The 22227-nt window shown below is 49.5% G+C and overlaps 2 protein-coding genes across 2 annotated transcripts; both read right to left on the bottom strand.

The window, feature by feature from the left end:
- Positions 1 to 306: 306 nt before the first annotated feature.
- On the bottom strand, positions 307 to 10770 carry LOC116235662 (nuclear GTPase SLIP-GC-like). Its single transcript, XM_031603939.2, has 19 exons — positions 10407 to 10770; positions 9855 to 9944; positions 8878 to 8979; positions 8660 to 8765; positions 7978 to 8200; positions 7427 to 7636; positions 6820 to 7050; positions 6529 to 6704; positions 6207 to 6225; positions 5873 to 5959; positions 5213 to 5318; positions 4984 to 5117; positions 4377 to 4541; positions 3097 to 3254; positions 2402 to 2534; positions 1773 to 1881; positions 949 to 1085; positions 538 to 628; positions 307 to 389 (listed from the first exon to the last, which is right to left on the bottom strand). Exons 2-19 carry the CDS (start codon positions 9886 to 9888, stop codon positions 328 to 330), a joined length of 2283 nt encoding a protein of 760 aa, XP_031459799.2. The 5' UTR covers positions 9889 to 9944; positions 10407 to 10770; the 3' UTR covers positions 307 to 327.
- Positions 10771 to 11139: 369 nt separating this feature from the next.
- LOC116235658 (nuclear GTPase SLIP-GC-like) lies at positions 11140 to 21801 on the bottom strand. The gene is made up of 19 exons (XM_031603933.2): positions 21255 to 21801; positions 20502 to 20660; positions 19758 to 19850; positions 19557 to 19671; positions 18739 to 18961; positions 18127 to 18333; positions 17699 to 17917; positions 17248 to 17423; positions 17117 to 17135; positions 16544 to 16624; positions 16133 to 16238; positions 15759 to 15892; positions 15467 to 15631; positions 15002 to 15159; positions 14569 to 14704; positions 13891 to 13999; positions 13224 to 13360; positions 11822 to 11912; positions 11140 to 11431 (listed from the first exon to the last, which is right to left on the bottom strand). Exons 2-19 carry the CDS (start codon positions 20527 to 20529, stop codon positions 11364 to 11366), a joined length of 2265 nt encoding a protein of 754 aa, XP_031459793.2. The 5' UTR covers positions 20530 to 20660; positions 21255 to 21801; the 3' UTR covers positions 11140 to 11363.
- Between the last annotated feature and the right edge of the window lie 426 nt (positions 21802 to 22227).

Genomic DNA, 22227 nt, shown 5'->3' with positions numbered 1-22227 from the left:
ACGTAATTCCCTATTCCCTGACACGTGTCCATTGGTCACACCACCATGTGGTGGCACCTCCAGCAAGCACCAAGGCCAGCGAGGGGGAAAGCCCAAGGAGGGCTGGGATTTGCCATGGACCCAAAGGAGAGCTACACCTTCCTGCATCCTTCAGAGCCTGCTCCATTGAACCCCTAACTGCTTTTAAATCCCCCCTTGCAAGCTGGCCACCATAGGGAAGCAATGAACAGATTAAAAAGCAATAAACATAATAATAATAATAATAATAATAATAAAAAGCTAAAAAAAAATTTGGAAAGAGAGCTTCTTCTTGCAGGACCTTTCTGGTCATTCCAGTTGTCTCAGTGTTCTCAGCAAATTCTGGATTTCTTGGCATTCTCCCAGAAAATCTGAAAGGAAAAATGTCGATATAGATGTTTTTCTCAATGGAATGCTAACACGTGAAGTACGGATGAATGGAGAGATGCAAGGCCCCAGAGATGTGCACTCCCCCCATCCATCACAGCACTTGTGGCCCAATCAGAGCCCGGCCCATACCCGGCAGTGCACCCATCAGCTGGTCGTTCTGGCAGAACGCGACGCCCAGCATGCTGAGGAAGTCCTTGCTGAGCTTGGTGGTGATCTGCTCCTGCAACCAGAGAGCATGAGAGTGTCATTGTGCTGGGATGGCCAACAAGGGAATGAGAGTGATGGCATTTCTATGGCCAAGACGCTTGCATGGTAAGAGAAGCAGAGACAGAAATCAGGAAACAAATGGAACAAAGTAAGAACTCACAGGAAACGAGGGGATCAAGTCGTAGCATCATTGAGGTTGGAGAAGATCTCCAACAATGACCAAGTCCAACATTCAACCCATCACCACCACGTCCCTTATACCATTGCTCGTCCATCCCAATTTCTGCTCGCACAGCCTGGACTTCCAACAGCAATTTTTGCAGCATGACTCACCGTCAGATCCTGGAACTGACTCATCATCTTCTCCTTTGCTTTTTCAAACATTGCCTTCCGCACCTCCAGCTCAATGTTCTGCACCAGCGTGGCTTTGATTCGTGCACAGGTATCCTTCCCACGTATATTAGCAGCCTCTGTTATGCAATGGTGGGAAATATCAAAAAACATCAAAATCATGGAATCATCAAATCATTCAGGTTGGAAAAGATCTCTCAGATCTCCAAGTCCAACTCCACCCCACCCCACCCCACCACTGCCCACTGCCCACATCCCTCAGTGCCACATCCCCACAGTTCTGGAACACCTCCAGGTTTGGTGACCCCACCACCTCTCTGGGCAGCTGTGCCACTGCATCACTGCTCTTTTGGAGAAGAACTTTCTCCTAATACATAGAAGGCCTTTAAAGAGAAGCTGGAGTGGTATTCAGATGTAAAGCATGTGTTAAAGCCCATGAACCCTCTGTTGGTAGATTTCTACCTGTTGATCTCCCTCTTCCCAGAGCTACATGTGCTATCCTAAAATATTCCCATACTCAACAGCAAAACCTCCTTCCAAAGCCCTTCAGGGGCTTTGTGGGATGGAACAAAGATACCAAAAATACAAGAAATTGCTGCAATAGAGTTTGGCACTCAAATGCTTTCTTCCCTACTAGGATAATTGTGACCTGCTGAGTGCATCACACGTTGGCACAGATTTACACATCCTCCTTCATTGAATTCAGGTTCTGTACTGAGAAGTCTCATCCGAGCTGGGAAAATGTGGCTGTACAGTGAACTCACAGCCTCAGACACAGAGTTAGCTAGATGGAGAACCAGTCCTACCTTCATAACACGGCGACAGGATGGTTTGGATGGTCAACTCAAGAGATTCATAGATAGCCTTCTTTTTCAAAAGAATTTCTCTATCTATCGCTCTCATTATGATGTCGGTCTGCAGGAATTAATGCAGAGCATTTACAGCATCTCCAAACCCTCAGTGGGCAACAGCAGGAGCAAACAGTGAGCCTTACTCCAGGCTGTTCATTCAATAGCATGGCCTCCAAGGCATGCATCACACCCCAAATTTGACCCCAAGATGGATTCTCCCCCCAGGAGCACCCTGCAGCATGGGGCTATGTTATCAGTTCTGCAGCTTGGCATCAGATCCATCCTGATCTGCTTGCCTGGGGTTCCCATTTACTTTCCACTACCTCTAGGCGAGGCATCTGCCAAACCATAATGGGTTATTCTGAGAATGAAACTCACTGGATCAGCATGGAAAACAATTCTGCTACCCCTGAAGCTGGTTGTTAGAGGGTGCTCCAGACCTCCATCCAAAGCTGCTTACACACTGCAGCTCTGATTTTGCCCTATTTTGCATCCCCTGAATCCCTGCCAAGGGGCTGCTGCCCACTCTGAGGTCTGTACCAGCTACACAAGCTGGCATTAAACTTCCCCCATTTTAAACTCACCTCTTGCTCGAGAAAGTTGAGCTTGGACCTGTTCATGTTTGTAACCTTCCCGAAGTCCATAAATTTGTCTTTTACCTCCTTGCTGAACTCATTGATTGAGGTCTGCAGGCTGTTCCTTGTGAGTGCCTGTTTTCTGTGTGGGTAAGACCACAATGATTGTTAGATCCCAGCAAGTTTTCCCCACCTTGCTGTCCCTTCTGGGCCCTGCATGGCCAGGCACAGGAGGATTCATGGAACAGGGCTGCTGGGGAGTCCCGTGGCAAGGGGAGAGAGGAGGAGAGAGGAGCAAGTTGCTGTGGCACTGACATGGTCAGTGGGCATGGTGGGAATGGGTTGGTGATGGTGATCTTGGAGGTCTTCTCCAACCTGAATGGTTCTATGATTTTATTTCTGGACACGGTTAGTGGGCATGGTGAGATTGGGTTGGCGGTTGAACTTGATGATTGTAGAGGTCTTTCCCAACTGTAATGATTCCATGGGAAGTCCATCAAATATTTTGTGTAAGTAGGTGAATTACGGTGGGGCATCTTTAGTTTGTCCAGTGACTAGATAACATAATGCTATCTTGGGTTTCTTGGGGAGGAAGAAATATAGACCCTTGTGCTTCCCAGACCAGGTTGTCTGCAGATGGCTTTCCAGGAAAACTCTTTTCTTTGAGTTTCCAAGATTACTCTCTGCTCACCCACCATTCTCACCTGAATATGTTTGCAAACATCGCCCCAATTTCTGCATAGATGGGCTCAGCCAGGCAGTTGTTGATGTCTATGCGATTGAAGACACGGGACACATACACTCCCTTCCTCACACACACAGCTTTCAGGGTCCTGTGGAAGCCAGAGGATGTTTTGCCTTGCTGCAGAGGGAGAAAAACGGCTGGCATGAATAGAACCCCCAGCAGCAGTACTGCCCCCATGGCCAAGCACTTCTTGTGCAACTGCAGAGATTCCTAAACTAAAACAAATAAGGCCACTACTACCTCCTGAAGCTACTTCTTCCTTCACTAGCTGGAGGAGAAACTCACGCTCAGATGGTGGGCCTCCCATGCCTCTCTTGTCCCAGCCAAGCCATCCCAGCCATTCCTGGGCTCCACACCATCCCCATCCAGTGCACGTCCAAGACCTGGCCAGTCCTGTTGGCATGTAGCCATGGAGCAACTTAGGCAGGCAACTGGCTATTGTCTTTAGGCATGGCATTTCTTTAATTTGTCCATGTTTCTTTTCCTGGACTCAAACTCTCATTGCTAAGCTGAAGTGACATTGAATAGCAGTAAGAACATAGCTCATCTCTTAACACACAGACTTCAAAACATTTGCCAGTGATCAGTGAGCAAGAGAAACTCAGCTGATGACAGAGTCCCTGAATCATAGAACTACAGAACCACAGAACAATAGAACTGAAGAACCACACACACAGAATCACACACAGAGAATGGCCCAGGCTGGAAGTGACCTCAAGGATCATGAATCTCCAACCCCCTGCCACATGCAGGGCCACCAGCCTCCACGTTTAATACCAGCCCAGGCTGCCCAGGGCCCCATCAACCTGGCCTTGAACACCTCCAGGGATGGACGGGGCATCCACAGCCTCTCTGGACAGCTGTTCCAGCACCTCACCACTCTCATAGTATGGTGACATCCAACCTAAATCTTCCCTCCTTCAACTTAAAACCATTTCCCCTTGTCCTCAACCACAGAACCGAAGAATCATAGAACCGAAGAATCATAGAACCAAATAATCATAGAGCGGCTTGAATAGGAAGGCACATTAAAGACCATTCAGTTCCAACCCCTGCCACGGGCAGGTACAACTCCCACCAGATCAGGGTGCCCAAAGCTCCATCCAATCTGCCTTTGAACACCTCCAGGGATGGAGCATCAGCACTTCCTCTGGGCAACCTGACACTGGATGTGATGGCAGTTGCAGCACAGAAAATGTAATGATCCTATTCAGCCTCAGAGAAACCTATGCCACTCACCATGAAGACCTTCTCGATGTTTTTCTTATACTTTGTTCGGGCAGACCTCACCCCATTGATGAGAGGCGCATCCATGTGCCCAAAAGTGACCTCAACCGACTTCTTCAGAGTCTGGATCTTCTCTGACATGAACACGTCGAGCTCATCCTTATTCACAGATGGATTCTGCAAGAGCAAGGTGACATAAACATACCCTGGCAACTCCTGGGTAGCTTGAATGTCAACTATGAGAAAAGAGGGGAAGCTAGAACCTGTCCTCTTATTGGTCCCATGTGAGAGGGTTGAGAAGAGGAGAAAGATGAGAGGGACAGCAGCCAATGGGGCTGCAGGGCTGGCAAAGCTCTCTCAATCTCTATAACTTTCTTGCTTTTTCACCCTCTCCAAAAGGAGTAAAGTGGCTAACCAGAAAATGGCTTTGCAGGCAGGTGCATCCTCACAGCTGGGTGTACCAGGCAAAAGGCTTTCTATGTTTGAGGGATGCTCCTCATCTCCTGGCACTGCTGAATTTACGCATGCATGCAGCAAACCTCTACTTAGGGCAGCAGGAGTAGTTCTACATTTGTTTGCCAACACTAGTGCTGCTGCCTCCAGCTGCAACCAGACATACCTGGCTGAGGTGTGTGGAATGATAAACATCCACCAGAGAGAAGATAACAAGGATTTCTTTCATGTAATCTTGTAACTGACTTCGTTTTGTGTCCAGGTAGAGCTTCCTGATATGGGCTCTCAGCCTGACGATTTCTGAAAGATAATAGAATTGCAGTTTATATCCCATTGCTATCAGATATCAGTACATAGGCAGCAGGATTGCAGCAGACCCCCAGCCCACCCAATACCTGTATCCTCCCTCCTGAGGACTGTGGGGTTCCAATACTCCTGGGCACTGACGGGGAAAACCAGCTCCTGCTTTTGCAGGACCTCCGCATCACTGGGTAGACTCCTCTGAAACGTGCAAGTATGCAACAACAGTGTGCAACATAAATCATAGAATCATTCAGGTTGGAAAAGACCTCTCCAATCTTAACCCACCCCCACCAGGACCACTGCCCACGTCCCTCAGTGCCACATCCCCATGGTTCTCAAACACCTTCAGTGATGTTGACCCCACCACCTCCCTGGGAAGCTGTGCCACTGCATCACTGCTCTTTATGAGTAGCACTGCCTGGGATTGCTGTGACCAAAGTGCAGGACCCAACACTTGGTCTTGTTGAACTTCATCCCATTGGCCTCAGCCCATTGACCCAGCCTGTCCATGTCACTCTGTGGGGCCTTCCCACTCTCAGGCAGATTGACACTTCTTCCCATTTTGGTGTCATCTGCAAACTTACTTAGGGCTAACCCAATCCTGTCCCAGGCAAACATCTTTGTAAGGGGGCTAATGTATTTACTGGGAAAAGACACATGCATAAACATCAGCAATGTAACTGACACTTTCGTTACCAAAATAAAGACCAAATGATACTTCACAGCCAGCAAACTCTATAGAACGACTCTACCTTCATCTTCTCCCTCAGTGTCCTGGTCTTTCTTGCTTTCAGGTCTTGTTTTGTCCCCAAAATGGCATCACGCTTGCTTACATCCCTCTAGATAGCAAATGGTAGTAAGTGTTACAAGGAGAACATCCCCCCTGCGCCAAGGCAAAGCTGCAAGCAAGCCTGGTGCAGTCCAAGTGCAGAGCCCCCCAGCAAGGGACCAGTGCTCCCCCCATTACATCCATGGGAGACAGCAGCCATCCTCCAAAGAGAGTCTATGCACTTTTGCTCTATGGAAATACTCAGTTAGAAAAGGGGTGTGGGTTTCCACCTCTGAAAGCAGCCAGCAGATACTCACTGAAGCCTCTGGGTGGCTCCTAGGAAATGAAAAGAAGAAAAAAAAAGGGCTTTTAGCAGATACGGTGAAGTTGAACCCAGCCCACAGCACTACCACCATGCCAAAGGAGGAGGGTGGTCAGAAAGACCACAATAAAAGCACAAAGGATGTATAGTGATGGGGCCCTGCTGTAAACCCCAGGCACAGATCTGGGTGCCAGGGCTTTTGAATGTGTGATGGTTACAAAATGAGACCTACTGGTAGGGAATGCAGCTGGACGGGCAGCACACAGTGGGGATGAGGCAGCCTGTCCTTCTGCAACCCAGAACAAGCCATTCCCTACCTCAAGTACTCATCCACAGTAATCTTATCCATCTTGGTGATCACAAAGGTGATATCGCTGCACTTGCCGGCCTGGCAAGCTTTAATTGCCTCTTGCACCATAATTTCATGTGCTTTAGCCCCAAAAACGCGTTCAACATCAGCGACGATCCAGATGGATGTGCACTGCAGGATGCTCTTGGGGGAACAAGGGGAGAAGAATCAGGCAGGATGCATGAGCACTGAGGGCACCTCCCTTACGTTAGAACCCCAGTGCTCCCCACCTCACTGCATTGCCCCCAGTGCCACTCACCTCTTTCCACATCTCATCCCTCTTCTTGTTGGCATCACCTGTCCCCGGGATGTCCACAAAGATGACACCTTCAGGCACCAGGTCAGATGGGGGGAGAGTCACTTGCACCTGCTTGATGAGGGGCCAGAGCCGCATCTGCTCGCTGCACTGGGGGTTGCCCACCAACTCGACCCCCTCAAGGCCATCCTGGTTACGGATGTATGGATCCAGCTCATTGGCGAGGTCTTCTGCCTGGGATACCATGAGCAATTCAATGTTTGCGCCCCATTAATGGTCTCAAGTTGTGCCAGGGGAGGTTTAGGTTGGATCTTATAGAGAATTTCTTCATGGAGGTGGTGGTGAGACACTGGAAGGGGCTGCCCAGAGCAGTGCTGGGGTCCCCATCCTTGGAGGTACCTAAGAGATGTGTGGATGTGGCACTAAGGGACATGGTTTGGTGGTTGTCGGGGTGATGGTTGGACTTGGTGAACTTAAAGCACTCTTCCAACCTAATGATTCACAGATTCTTTATAGAGATAAACCTTCCAAGCAGCCTGCAAAGAGCTAACCACTAAAACAGCGTGACAAGGGAAACAAAGATATGGGAATTGCTGTGTGCTGTGCTCACCTCTGTCTTTCTCAGAGTGATAACTCTTGACGGAGGAATAGTGATCACAGGCTTGGTTCTCATCAGGTCTTCATAAGATTTTTCATCTGCTCCTTCCCCGTAGATAGCCTTCAGCACTTTGATGGCATGCTCCAGATCGCTATCAATCTCACTGTTCTCATGTCTGTTCTCCAGGAGCGTGACCAGGTTCTTCACCTCCTCCTTCCACTCCTGCAGTGAGGAGCACGTTATGCAGCAGCACGGTTCCAGTTTGTTGGGGCAGGAGCGGCTTCAGTTGTGGGGAACAACAGGGAGCAGCAGTGCAGGGGCTGCAAGGCTCCCTCTTGTCTGCAAGCATGGCCAGAGACTCATGGCCAGAAATCTCCATAGGAGATGCAAGGGAATGGAGATGGGCTCTGCTCTGCAGTGCCCAGGGAGCCCAGGGGCACTGGACACAGTCTGGAGCCCCATCAGCAGCACTGCAGTGCTGGGCAGATTTTGGAGCGCTGGCGCACATCCTCCCCAATGGGGCTGGGCACCCTTCCATGGCAGGGCCCAGAATACACTCTTACCTCATCCGAGAGGAGAAAAATCTTGGCTTCATAATGCTTGCTCCTGCAGACGCTGACATGGACCTGGCAGGACGTACATGTGCGGGTCCCTGACACCGGGAGGAAGAAGCGTTTGCCTAGGATGGTGTTGAGCAGAGTGCTCTTCCCTGCACCACTGCTCCCAAAGAGCCCAATGTAGAGGGGTTCCAAGGTAGGCCTGGAGTCGAGAGTGGTGAAGCGGTCCCTGGGGGAAGGGGTGCACAAGAAATTCTGACCACTGCAGCACATGCAAATACCACGGGAGTTTTCTCCTTGCAAGATGCGATATCCCCAACAAAAGGACTTATTACTAAGGCACAATCCATGCTCTCCAACTTCCTTCATTTCCCTGCCCCAAACCCTGGAGACCCCATGCCAAAATGAGAGCAGCTCCAGGGGCTCCGGCGATCCCTCCCTGACACCTCCAGGGGATGCCAGCAAGGACCCTTTAACCTCCCCATGGCACAAAGCCACCAGGGCACAACATGCTTTGCCTTTGGGAGTGCACCTTCCAGAGCGATCCCAGCATTGATTCCCACTTTCAATTTTCTCCCTAGTAACTGGTGTCTGTCAAAGCCTCAGAACAGAGCTGAGCCTGCAGCCGGGCCCAGAGCATCGCCAAAGTAAAGCAAGTTTGGAGGAGCCTCTTTGGCCACAGACTCACCGGAGATAGGCCAGGTGCCCAGGCATGTCCTTCAGCAGAAAGAGATGTGTCATCTTCTGGCAGGACGTGCTCAGAATTTTTCTGGCCTTGCTCTCAATGTTCTCATCTGGAAGGGAGAGGTGGTTATGTGGTCATTCCAGTGTGTAGGAACAGGGCTGTAGCCCCTCTCTGAATCTTGGGCCAGCCCTGGTGCCATGCACACGGCTCCATGCACTCACAGTTCCTGAGAGTCTTCAGTTCATCCTGCTGGAAAGACAGCTGCAAGCGTGGTTGCTTCCGAGGAATCACAGCTGCACTGTCCCCATCTGCACTGAAGGGAGCTGAAAGGACAGAGATGTGAAACTGTGCTTCCAGTACCCACAGCTTCTCCTGTCTCCACCACTTGTAATGCAGCTGTCTTCCCATGCATTGGTTGCCCACAGTGGGAGCCTCACTTGGATAGCTATGGCAGGCAGGTAGATGGCTTCACACTTCACACTGCAAAGAAAAGCTACAAAACTGGCCCTAAACAGGTAGAAATCAAGAGGGGGGTGAAAACTATTTGCAATATTTCTGCAGAAATGGTGTCAGGAGTCTCAAGGACATATCTTCACCTCCTACCTGCTACCAGGTGACTCATCAACGTGGGCATTGTTTTCGCTGGCTCTCCTTTCCATTTTCTACCTTTCTTTTCCTGGTGTAAACAGTTTCAGGTTTTGCAAGAAACCTGAGTGCCACAAAGCTAGAGTGTTTGTTTGGGTGAAGGCACACACAAATCTTGGGCAGAGCCTTTCCCTACTCCTCTGTGCTGATAGAATCACAGAATAATTCAGGTTGGAAAAGACCTCCAAAATCCCCAAATCCAGCCCCAGCCCACCCCACCATACCCACTGGCCACGTCCCGTCCCTCAGTGCCACATCTCCACGTTCTTTGAATACCTACAGAGGTGGTGACCCCACCACCTCCCTGGGCAGCTGTGCCATTGCATCACTGCTCTTTTGGAGAAGAAATGTTTCCTCATATCCAACCTGAACCTCCCCTTTGTCCCTGCATGAAATGGAGAGGCTCTGGAAGGCCAATTCCTCTGCCAGGAAATGCAGATTAAACAGAAGCTGTGGCTTCTCACTCCTGCCACCTATCTAAAGGAGAGCTTTCCCTGTAGCAACCTGCAAGGAAGTGAAAGCAGAAGGTTTGGGAACAGGGATATGCACTCACCATCAGGATTTGCATTTCCATGGGACCCCTCCATAGTCTTTCTTCCACCAGGATGTGCTGTTACAACCAGCTCTGTGCTTCCAGAGCCACCTGGGGGAGAAAAAAAAGAGATAAGTATGAATCATGCAGCCTTTGCCACTGGTGTCACACCCTCGTGCCCAGCACAACCCCAGGTGTCCTGCACACACCTGAACACAGCTGCGCCACTGATCGATTCACTTGTCCAGAGGTTGCTCTGGGTATCGAAGAAACTCCATGCACTTGTTTTTATGATGTTTTGGGTTAATCATCAACCCACACACATCAGAGGAGGCATGGCTGATGTTTCAACTGCGGTGCCTATGCCATCTGTCCTTGCAGGGCTGTCTATCACAAGGAGCATCTCCCCCTGCCTTGGGCAGGCAGCACCAGCCCACTGCCCCAGATCCACCCCCAAGTGTTTGCTTCCATGGTTGTTACAGCTGAGCACGCCTCGATGGGCTGCTCAGGTTTGCACTCTGAGAGCACCCGTGGATGGAAATGGTCCCTCCTGCTATGGGCAGCTTCTCTCACCTGTGCTCTGCAAAGATTTCCAACCTCCAGGTGTGTACAGACAGGAGAGAGGTGACCAAAGGCTTGTCTATGAAGTCATCCACAAGCAACCAAGAAATCGAATTTTGCAGCCTTGCTTTCACCTTCCTCTTGCTTGTCTCTCAAGAATAGAAAAAGAAATGCTTACGCATGAAGCCCTGCCCGTGGCATGCACCTCCCCTTTGGGGCTGAGCCAGTTTCCCTCGTGTCCTGGTTTCAATGGCTGTACCTGCTCACAGCAATGACAACATTCTTGGCACAAGTTCTGCACTGTGCAAATGCAGATGCAAGCACCTGCACCATTTCTGGAGGTGTTCCAGAACCGTGGGGATGTGGAACTGAGAGATGTGGTCAATGGGCATGGTGGGGTGGGATGTGGTTGGACTGGGTGATCTGAGAGGTCTTTTCCAACCTGAATGATTCAATAATTCCAATTCTATGATTCTCACAGGGAAGGTTTCTTCTATTTCTGGTTGGAGTTTGGAGCTGCTGAGACACCTCTATCCTCCCCCTGAACCCAGCACACCTTTAGTACCTGTGCTCCATGCAAATCCTCTGCTTTGTATTGGATCATTCTGCAGAGGGAAGCACTTCTTCAGCAGCTGTTTGGGGCTGGTTTTACCCAAGCCTGACTTTCACAGCAGCACACTAAGTGTACACAGAATTGTTTACAACACTTTTATTTTGTTAGAAAAATCTGAAGCATCAAGAGCAATATGAGCCTGGCTGGTAAAATCAGGATACGTTTGGCGTGTAGGCATGCAGGAAAGGGGTACTAAGAATTGCCCAGGACTCTTAGGTTGTCAGTATTATAAAATGCATACAAAATATCTCAGAAATGCCTTCTGAGATGATTTCCTATGAAGTCACAGGATAAAGAGAGCAAGCCACAACCACGAATAATAAGACCACACCATCAGGAGCAATTCCTGCAGCTCTCTAAGACATTTTGGCTGATTGCAGGGTCTTGTGAATGAAGTTGATGTTCAAGAATTCATTCTGCAAATCTGCAAAACAGAGGAGACATGAGAGTCAGCTGGACATCTGCCTCTGGGGAATAGGAGAGATTCCTCCATGCAAGTGTTCTAGAAGGCATACCCAGCTGGAATTTATTTGACCCCATCACCAAACCTGTGCCTATATAGATGTGTATGGATTTGGGGATTGTAGAATGCAGAGCTCTGGTACAAGCTGGGAGTCCTGAGGCTCTGGGATGTGGGCACAACGCTTGCTTATGGCATGTCCCTCTGATGCCCATGGGAACCCAAGGAAAGCACTTCATGGTGAGACTGCAGCTCTGGATGTCTGCATCACGCTGTCACCCACCCCTGTCATGACCTCAGGAAGGGGATGAGGGATCTGCACAAAGAGCTCCCAACCCATCTACAGGGCTGTACCTGGCAGCTTGCCATCCAGTTGGTCCCAGGGGCAAAAGGCAAGGCTGAGCATGTTGGAGAAGTCCTCCTCCAGCTTCTTGGTGATCTGCTCCTGCAGCCATCACATGATAAAGCACATCAGTAGGGGAGAAAAGTGAAGCTCCTCATCCCCCCAGTCCCAGTCAGTGCACCTGGTCACCTCCCAGCAGGGAAAGGACAAGGGCCACCACCCATCTTTTCTTGGTCTGATCCCTGGTGTTGGTGCACGAGAAGGAGAGGGCAGTTTGCAGCACAAGCCAACAGTTCAGAGTGGAGCGTGGCTGTTCTGATAGGGCTCAATGTATTATAGGGGTTAAATATTTCCAGAGCAGAGCCTCCTCAGGTAAAATAAAAATGCACTGTCCTGAGCACACTGAATGCAGAATGGTGAGGGGCAGTTCAACAAGGGCAAGTGTAGGGTCCTACACATGGGAAGGAATAACTGAACACATCAGTGCAGGTTAGGTGCTGAGCTGCTGCAGAGGAGCTCTGTGAAGAAGGACCTGGATGTCCTTGTGGACAACAGGTTGCCCAACAATTAACCAGCAGCTGATCAATGGTTGATCAGTGGTTGACTGACAGTCGACCAATGGTTGACTGATGGTTGACCATGAGCCAGCAGTGCGTCCTTATGGCCAAGAAGGCCAATAGAACCCTGGGGTGCATTGCACAGAGCATGGCCAGCAGGGCAAGGGAGGTGATCCTCCTCTCTGTGCTCTGCCCTGGGGAGGGCACATCTGGAGCACTGAGCCCAGTGCTGGGCTCTCCAGTTCAAGAGGGACAGGGAACTGCTGGAGAGAGCCCAGAGGAGGGCTGCAGAGATGGTGGGGGCCTGGAGCATCTCCTGGTGGGGAGAGGCTGAGAGCCCTGGGGCTGTTCAGCTTGGGGAAGAGAAAGGGAGAAGGGATCTGGTCAATGCTGATCAATATCTGAAAGGTGGGGGTCAGGAGGAAGGAGTCTTCTTGTTGATGCTCAGCGAGGACAAGGAGAAATGGGCACAGACTGGAACCCAGGGAGTTCCATACAGACATGAGGAATAACTTCTTTACAGTGACAGTAGCAGAGCACAGTCACAGGCTGCCCAGAGAGGTGGTGGAGTCTCTTTCCCCTGTAACCTACTGTAGGGAACCTGTTTTAGCAGGGGTTTTGGTTGGGGGATCTCCAGAGGTCCCTATGGTTCTGTGATCCTGTGAGTGCAGCCAAAGAGTGCAGCATGTGAGCAAAATCATCTCCGAGAATCACAAGTGAGCCAATGTCTCACAAGGAAATGCATTCCTGTTATCACACGTGCACAAAGTCCTTTTGGGGACACTGTCCTCTACCTGCAAAGCTCTGCCCACGACTGTGGAGAGGTCCCCAAGGAACACGAAGGCACTCAACTCACCTTCATGTCCTGCAGGTGCTCTCTCATGCTGTTCTCAGCTCTCTCAAACATCCCGCTTTCCACCGCTCTCATGATACCATTGCTAAGGATAGTTTGCATCCTCTGGTAGGCTTGTTGTCCTCTCACTGCAGCAGCCTCTGTGGCAAAGGGGTCATTGTCACATTTGGGGTCCAGCCCAAGAGGAGTGGGGGCAGTGCTTTGGTTTAGGAAAGGGTCACAAGGTCACAGCTGTGGTTTTTCTACAGCAGGAGACCCATCTGCCTCTGCTCATGCCAGGGACCTGTATTCAACCAGCTGGATTTTAACTTTTTTGTTTCCTAAGTATGCCATCTACTGATAGGAAAGGAAGAAAGAAACAGATTAAGGAGCTTATGAGTTTTACTTCTTCCTTCAGAGACATGAAAAGGAATGAATCAGCACTAGAAAATGTCTGTAGATTACAAAAATTAACAAATTGGATTAAATCAGGCAAGTAAATTTCCATATTTGAGCATGAACTACTTTGGACTTCTGAAATCTCTGTGAATCAATGACCATCCTTTTCCCTGTGGATTTCTTCCCAGCCTTTCTATAGGCAAGCTGTAAGCCCACACCCTTCTGCTCAGCCCTTACCGGGGTCATTCTGTTAAAATCAAAAGAACCTTCAGGACAAAGGTGATGGTCATACCTTCATAGCAGAGCAGCAGGTCATTCTGAATGGATACTACAAGGGACTGGTAGATCTCTGCTTTTTTCTGAAGGACGAGTTTCTCAGCCTCACTGACGATGAAGTCTGTCTACAAGAATAAGTTCAAATGCTTGCCCAACAGCATGACAGTCATACTATCGTAGAATCATTCAGGTTGAAAAGACCTCTAAGATCCCCAAGTCCAACCCCAGCCCACCCTACCATGCCCACTGCCCCTGTCCCTCAGTGCCACATCTTCAGAGTTCTGGAACACCTCCAGAGATGGTAATCCCACCACCTCCCCTGGACAGCTGTGCCACTGCATCACTGCTCTTGTGCAGAAGACCTAAGCTAATAACTTCATACTAATAACTCCATAACAATGACCTAAACTGGAGTGTGGCATTTAACAGATGACCAGTGGGCATCACTTTTCCACTGCTCTGAATTAACATGAAGATGTCCAACTGGGGAGTTTTATTCCAGGACTCAAGAAAGAGTGGAAGAACTCCTAACCCTACTGATGATCATGCTTGCTGAAGACCAGGTGGAACTGCTCATATCTCTCTCTGTGTTCTCTCCAGGAACCAAACAGAGCAAGTCATTTCCACAGGTCCTATATAAGCAGTTCTTTCCCCCTTTCCATCTCCTCTTGCTCCCATTGCAAGGCAAGTGTACCTCCTGCTTGAGGAACGCCAGCTTGTGCTCATTGTCAGCCATCAGTTTGATCTGGGCTTCCTGTAGTTTCTGCTGCACAGCCTCTTTGAAAGCATCAAGGCAGGTTTTCAGTGTGGAGCAGGTGCCCATCTGGATCCTATCAGGGTAGGAAATTCATCAAAAAAGACAATTGCAATGGCACTCTACTGTCCATGGCCTCCCCATTCTGAGGACTCTATGATTCCATTCTAAGAAGCACTGGCACAGGTTGCCCAAAGAGGTGGTGGATGTCCCAGCAGACAGCCAAAGCCAGGATGGATGGGGCTCTGAGCACCTGATGGAGCTGTAGGGTCAGTGCAAGGGAGTTGGATCAGATGGCCTTTAAGGGTCCCTTCCAGCTGAAATCATTCTAGGATTCTATGGAATCTGGGATTGAATACAGGCAGGCTCTCACCTGAACACCTTCCCAAAATTCATGTCAATTTTTTCGTAGATGGGCTGTGCCAAGGAGCTGTTGATGTCTATCCGGTAGAAGGTACGGGAGGCATAGACCCCCTTCTTCAGGCACACGGCCCTCAGGGTCTGGTGGTAGCCTTGGTACCCGTGGTTGCGCTGCGGGGCAGAAAGAAGCGTGATGAGGCACAGCCTGGCCATGGTTGGAAGAGACCCAAAAAGATCACAGAGTCCAACTCTTGACTCCACATAGGACCATCCGGAGAGCATATGTCTGAGAGTGGTATCCCAGTGCCCCCTGAGCTCTGAGCCTTGCCTACTGCCCTGGGGAGCTGCTCCACATCCACCGCCCTCTGGGGCACAGCCTTTCCCTAACCCCCACCTGACCCTCCCCTGACACAGCTCCATGCTGTCTCACCAAACCCTGCCACTGTCACCAGAGAGCAGAGAACTGCTTTACACCCACACTGAGGATATTTCGGATAGCTGTCTTATAGGACTTCTTTGCTTCCTCTACACCTTCCTTGAGTGGCTGCTCGATGGGCAGAAAGCACTCCTTAATATCTTTCTCCAGATCAGCGATCTTCTGCACCATGATCTCTCTCAAGTGATTTCTTTTCGCAAGCTGATACTGAAATCAATGGACAACAGAAAGAAAAAATAATAAGGCCACAACAGAGCCATAAATAACCCCACCAGAGCCAAACTACCTCTCCACCTTTCCCTTTAGCTGTTCCCTAAAGCTACTCTGGGCAAACCTGAGCATGTTTGTTGGTCCGGAGACTCCAGATGAGAGAGAAAATGGTGATGGCCTCCATGGTGTGATCCATTAGCACGTTCCTCTTCTGCTTGACGTAAAACCTGCGGACGTACTCCCTCAGCTTTGGGATCTCTGCAGAAAGCAGGCAAGAGGTTGAGTGAGCATGGATGCCCCATCCCTGCAGGCATTCAAGGCCAGGCTGGATGTGGCTCTGGGCAGCCTGGTCTGGTGGTTGGCAACCCTGCACACAGCAGGGGGGTTGAAACCAGATGATCACTGCGGTCTTTTTCAACCCAGGCTATTCTATGATTCTATGACAGCCCTGCATTGCATCACTGCATGCCACCTGCAGCCAGAAAACCCAACCATCACCTGTTTCCTCCTTGCTGAGCGTCTCCTCCTGCCAGTACTCGCGGGCGCTGACGGTGTACACGAGGTCAGCCTTGTGCAACACCTCCAAGTCATTCGGGAGTTTTTCCTGAAAGACATGAACACCCTGAGCTCGTCTCTGCAGAGCAATGAGAGCTGGGTTCTTCTTTTTCATGAAGCAAGTGCTAGTTCAGAGGACATCTCCACCATCAATTTTCGCACGTTTCTTTCATAGATGGTGGAGAATTAAACTGGAGATGAACAGAAAGACCAAATGGACCAAACACAGAGCAAAGAAAGCAAGCAGAGACCACTAGACAGAGACTGGGCATCATGGAAAATGTCTGTTAATACACTCCCAGGAGAACAGTGCCATACAGACATATGCCAACCAGATTCTCCAAGGAACATTACCTCGAGTTTTTTCTTTATCATTCTACTCTTTTCCTTTTTCACAGCCTCATTCCTTTCCAGGATAGCATCATGTTTATTTATCTGTGTTGGGAGAAAGAATAGGAATTACTACTGACATTTCCCAATAATGCTTTAGGGATCCTGAGCTTCTAAGGCCAAATGGACCATCCAGAACAATTTCTCCTTAATGAAGGACTCTCTTAACAAAGAACTGCACAGAGCTCCTGGTTTCTGTATCAAGCCCATCAGTTCTGTTCAAGTCACACTGATTCATATAGGAAAGTCTCCAGTTTCATTAAATGGAATCACTGTTCCTGGAGATGTTCGAGAATATGGAGATGTGGCACTTGGGGACATGCTCAGTGGGATGGGTTGAGGTTGGTCTTGGTGATTTTGGAGGTCTTTTCCAACCTTCATGATTCTATCATTCTGTGACTGGGCATGGTGGTAATGAGCTGATGGTTGGACTTGGTGATCTTACTGTTTTTTTGTTTTTTTTTGAAACCTTAATGACTCTACGATTCTGTGATTCTATGAAAGGGATGAAGAAATGTAAAGCTGAAAAATACTCACATTTTTTTTCTTTTTTTCCCTGAAAAGGTAAAAAACAAGGCAGAAATTATGCATTTGAATGATTTTAGCAGTCCCCACATCCTGCAAGGAGAAGGGACACCCAGCATCACCCACTCTACTTGTTTCATTACCATCTGTATTCCTCTAGATTCAAGTCATCAGACTTGGTGGCCACCAAGGAGATGTCCCTGCACATCCCACTCTGGAAAGCCTTCATGCCTTCTCTCAGCAGCATCTCATGGATTTTTTCTCCCATGATCCGCTGGAAGGAGTTGACCACCCAAATGACAGAGCACTTGTTGATGTTCTGCAAGGGACAGGAGGGGAAGGAGGGCCAGAAATAAAGGATGGGATTACATATGAGAGATGCCGAGCACTTTTTATTCCCATTAACTCAGACATGCCACAGCAGAATTCTACCCTGCACCTGTTAAAGGTGCTACCCTGTTAAAGGCATCCCTTTTCCCCACAGCCCCAAGGAGGCTCACAGTCCTCTCCACCACTGATCCTTAGAGAACAGAAGTATGCCACATGCAGAGAAGCAAATATTCCTGCCCTCCTAGTGGGACAGCTCACACTCACCTCTTTCCACATCTCATCCCTTTTGCTGTTGAAATCACCTGTCCCTGGAATATCCACAAAGACAACACCTTCCGGAATCACTTGTGAATATGGGAGAGTCACTTCCACATTTTTGATCAGGGGCCAGATCTGCATTTTTGTGTCTTCTTCCTTCATTTCTCCTACTGAACTGGTTAGGCTCCGGATATATGGGCACATTTTGTCTGAAAGTTCTTCTGCCTGGATCATAGCAAGTGAATAAAGTAGTGACCCCCTTAGCAAAGAACCTTGGAGACACCAGAACCCCACCAGGGTTGGATGAGGTTTGGGTATCCTGGTCTATGGGAGGTGACCATGCCCATGGGTTGGAACTGCATGGACTTTAAGTTCCCTTCCAACCCAAATCATTGTGCAACTCTGGGATTCCATGACATATAGGGGCTACTCACTGTTGTTTCCCTGAAGATGATGCATCTTGAAGGGGGAATGGAAACGATGGGTTTCATCCTGCACAACTCTTCGTAACTCTTAGTTTCAGCTCCTTTCCCGTAGATAGCAGAGATCTTCAAAGCAGCCTCACTTCTTTCACTGTTGTCCTCACTATCTTCACTGGGGTCCACAAGTGCCACCAGACCCTTCAGCTCATCCTTCCACTCCTGGCAAGACACATTAGATGTACAGAAATTATGGTTTGGATGCCCGGAAGAAATCCCATTGCTTCCTCTCTCCTGGCACACCTAAACCAGTGGGAACCAGGGCCAGTGCCCATCACTTTTTTGTGGACACATTAGCCATTGGGTCACATCCTCCCCTCCCACATTCTTCCAGCAGGTCGTGCTTCCCTTTGAAAAGCCAGCTAAGCCTCTTTCCTCTCTCCTCTAAAGGCAAACATTGGATCACAGAATCATTTGAGTTGGAAGAGACTTTTAAAGGCCATCAGGTCCAACTTCCCACAGTGAACAGGGACACCTACAGCTCTATCAGGTGCTAAGAGCTCCCTCCAGCCCAACCCTGAGTGTCTCCAAGGGGACATTCAAGAAACATAGAGCTATGATCCATGCCTCATCTGCGAGCAGGTGAATTTTGGCCTCGTGCTGTTTACTGCGGCTTGTGTTGATCTGCACCACACAGGATGTGCAGGCACTGCTCCCCGACACTGGCAAGAAGTAGTTTTTGTCTATGATGGCATTCAACAGTGTGCTTTTCCCTGCCCCGGTGCTGCCAAAGAGACCAATGTAAATGGGGTCCATCAGAATGTCGGGCTTCAAGCTTGTGAGGCGGTTCCTGAGCACAGAGAGAGAAAAAAAAGGAAAATTTCATAGGATCATGGAAACATATCATGGTTGTGGCTACCCCAGAGAGGCTGTGGATGCCCCATCCCTGGAGGTGTTCAAAGCCAGGTTGGATGGGGCAGCCTGGTCTGGTATTAAATGTGGATGTTGGTGGCCCTGCATGTGGCAGGGGGTTGGAGCTTCATGATCCCTGGCCATTCTGTGATTCTGTGATAGGGTTGGAAAGGACATCAAAGCCCCCTCAGTCCCACTCCATGCCGTGTGCTGGGTGCCCCCCACCAGCACATGCTGCCCAGGGCCCATTCCATCTGTGGCCTTGGGCACCTCCAGGGATGGGGCATCCACAGCTCTCTGGGCTGCAGTGCCAGGGCCTCCCCACCATAATTAAAATTTAAATAAGTTCAATAGGTTTGTGGCTTGCAAAGGGTGGCAGATTGGACGGACATCAGTGGGTTGGGATTCAACATAGGGATTTTGGAGGTCTTTTCCAATCTGAATGATTCTATGAGGCAAAAGCTCCGGGCAGCCCCTTTCCACACAAGAATCAGAAGATGCCCTTTAAGGAAAAAAAATATCCATCAACTCACCTGAGATACAGGATCCCCTCTCTTGCCCCAGGCTGGCTGAGTATAGGGAGGAATTGTGACAGCTTCTGGGAGGACTTCTCCAGGATGGTCTTCAGTTCACTTTGCATCCTTTTACCTGCAGGAAGGACACCGAGGTCAGGGCTGCAGAGATGCATGTTCCAAGCCCAGGGTCAGTAGGCACTGTGCCTTTTCCCTACTTACAGTTCTTAAGAGTCTCTCGCTCCCCATCCTCAGGAATTAGATCTCTCCTGCTCTTTTTCTTGGGAGTCTCGTCCAGTGAATCATCATTACCACCTTGTCAGAGGAAAGGGGATTTCTGGTTAGTGCTTGTGATCTCAAAATCTCACTAGAGGGTTTGTGAACTGAAGAGTCATTCTTGGCAGCCCTGGAGAAGCATCCCTTTAAAGCCCATGAGACTGAACTACAGAATCCCAGATTGGTTTGTGTTGAAAGGGCTTTTAAAGCCCACCCAGCACCAACCCTGCCATAAGGATGCCTCCCACAGACCAAAGCCCCATCCATGAACTCGGGCACCTCCAGGGATGGGGCACACACAGCTCTCTAGGCAGCAGTGCCAGGGCCTCACCTCATTGTGAAGGATTTCCTCCTAATGTCTAACCTACACCTTCCCTAAATTTAAAGCCGTTGCCATTTGTTCTATCACCAGACTCCCTGACAAAGAGCCCCTCCCTATAGCTCCCTTTGGGAAGGACACAGTGAAGTTCCATCTCAGGGTGGTCAGAGGAGATGCTGAGAGTGGATCTGGGCCTCTTCTCCAATGGGTGCACCTCAGATGGAGCAGCATTTAGGGGCATGGTGGGGATGGGTTGAGGTTAGACTTGGTGATCTTGGAGGTCTTTCCAAGCATAATAATTCTATAATTACAGATTCAATGACATTCACGGTGAAGGAAGACACAATGCAGGAGGACCCCCTTAAACTCACCAGGTGGTCTGGAACATCCTTCTGCCATTGTAACAGAGTAATGCCAAATCAGGGGTGACCTTAGCTAAGTAGCAGGGTGCTGTCCCTTAGTGGAACCAGATCTCAGCAGCTCAGAAGGTGGTGGCCACAGGACAGAGTTGGAAGCACTGCAAGAGCTTCCTGTGGGAGAGAAGAGCACGGTCACTTCCTCCAGAGCCATGATTTGAGGATGCCACCGCTGCCTCCTTCCACAAGGATTCACACTTCTGGCTTCTTCACAACACACCATGGCTTAACCTTAAGGTGTCCTTAGGAACAGGGGGATGCAATTAACGTGAGGATGGCAGAGGACAGAGACCTGCCAGCAACATCATGGGTGACCACAGACAGCCTTAGGAGAAGGTATCGAAGGTGGAAGAATTTGCAGAGAAAACACAAAGCAGTACCTGCCTCTTGTGCCACCAAACCAGAGACGCTTGTTGCGGCACACAAAGTGCAAAGGCTGAGCTGATAATTATGTCAATTTGCTTTTCTAAGAATTCAGAGTGTTTTTTTTGAGCTGAGTCAGACCGGAGCTTCTACAGGGAAACCAAGCCCAACAATTTGCGACAGAGGCATGGAAGGATTGAGCTCTCCTTGGGAAGAAACCTTCCCCAGCATCGCAATAAATAGATATAGAAGAAATTAAACAGGTTAAAAGCTGAGAGCACATTATTCAGGCAGCAAAAGAAATCTGTTACAAAAGCAATTTAAACACATGCAAGGACATACAACCTTTTATCTTCGGATTCGAAGGCTTTCCGGGAATTCCTCTTTTGCAGAAATGAAACCTGGTAAAACTCCTCCCCCTGGAAGGAGGCCAACCCCCAGGTAAATCCTCACCTGCTTCCTGCTTGCATTCATCATCAGTCCTCTAAACTAGAACACACCTATCTTCAGGTTGTTTCCAGGAGACCTGTACAATGAGAGCAGCTCAAGGCATGGAGCTCCAAGGGCTGGACCTCAGGTGAGGCTCCAGCAGGCAGGAACTTGGGGAAACTCTCAGAAGCATCATGTGCATGAACCACCTGGCCTTTGTTTTTTGCCCATGATACCACACTCCTTCCAGCCTCTCCCTCTTCCCTGACTCAACCCATTAGGCACCCCAGAGCACTTTCACCCTGCCTTAATCTTTTCCACTGGGGTCCTGGCCACTGCACATTGGGCTGGGAACAAGCTGAGAAGTTGGACACAAACTGCGTGTGTTTCAGTTTAGCCAAATTTTTAACTACCTGAGGTCGAGGGAAGCTGAAGCAAGCAAGAAGCAGAGGACAAGGTTCACCCTGTGCCAGCTGATGGCTCCAAAAGCCAAAGCTCAACTGACCTTCAAACCATAGAATATCCTGAGTTGGAAGGGACCTGTAAGGATCACTGAGCCCAGTTTCAAACCTTGCAAACATTTTCTACTTGACCCCACAGGGCACTAAATGCATTTTTGATCATCTGTCCATCTATCCTGATCTTTGTGGGGAGTCCACCAGCTCCTCTTTACATGACCATGTCCACTTTCCCATCTTACGGTAATAGAAGTGGGGCCCAGGCCAGTGCCATTTGGGTTGCTCCAGTGGGGACAATTTCTAGCAGAGACTGCAGTGTGGGAGTTGCCCTGCTGGATCCTGAGGAACATCTCCCATGGCTTTTGGGAAAGGACGAAGTCCATCTGTCCACGCATGGCTTCTCTTACACCAACACAGATGCAACCTCTTCC

The sequence above is a fragment of the Phasianus colchicus genome, chromosome 2, assembly GCF_987193195.1.
Source record: "Phasianus colchicus chromosome 2, bPhaCol1.hap1.1, whole genome shotgun sequence".
NCBI lineage: Eukaryota > Metazoa > Chordata > Aves > Galliformes > Phasianidae > Phasianus > Phasianus colchicus.
This window is presented reverse-complemented; position numbering and strand designations above follow the sequence as displayed.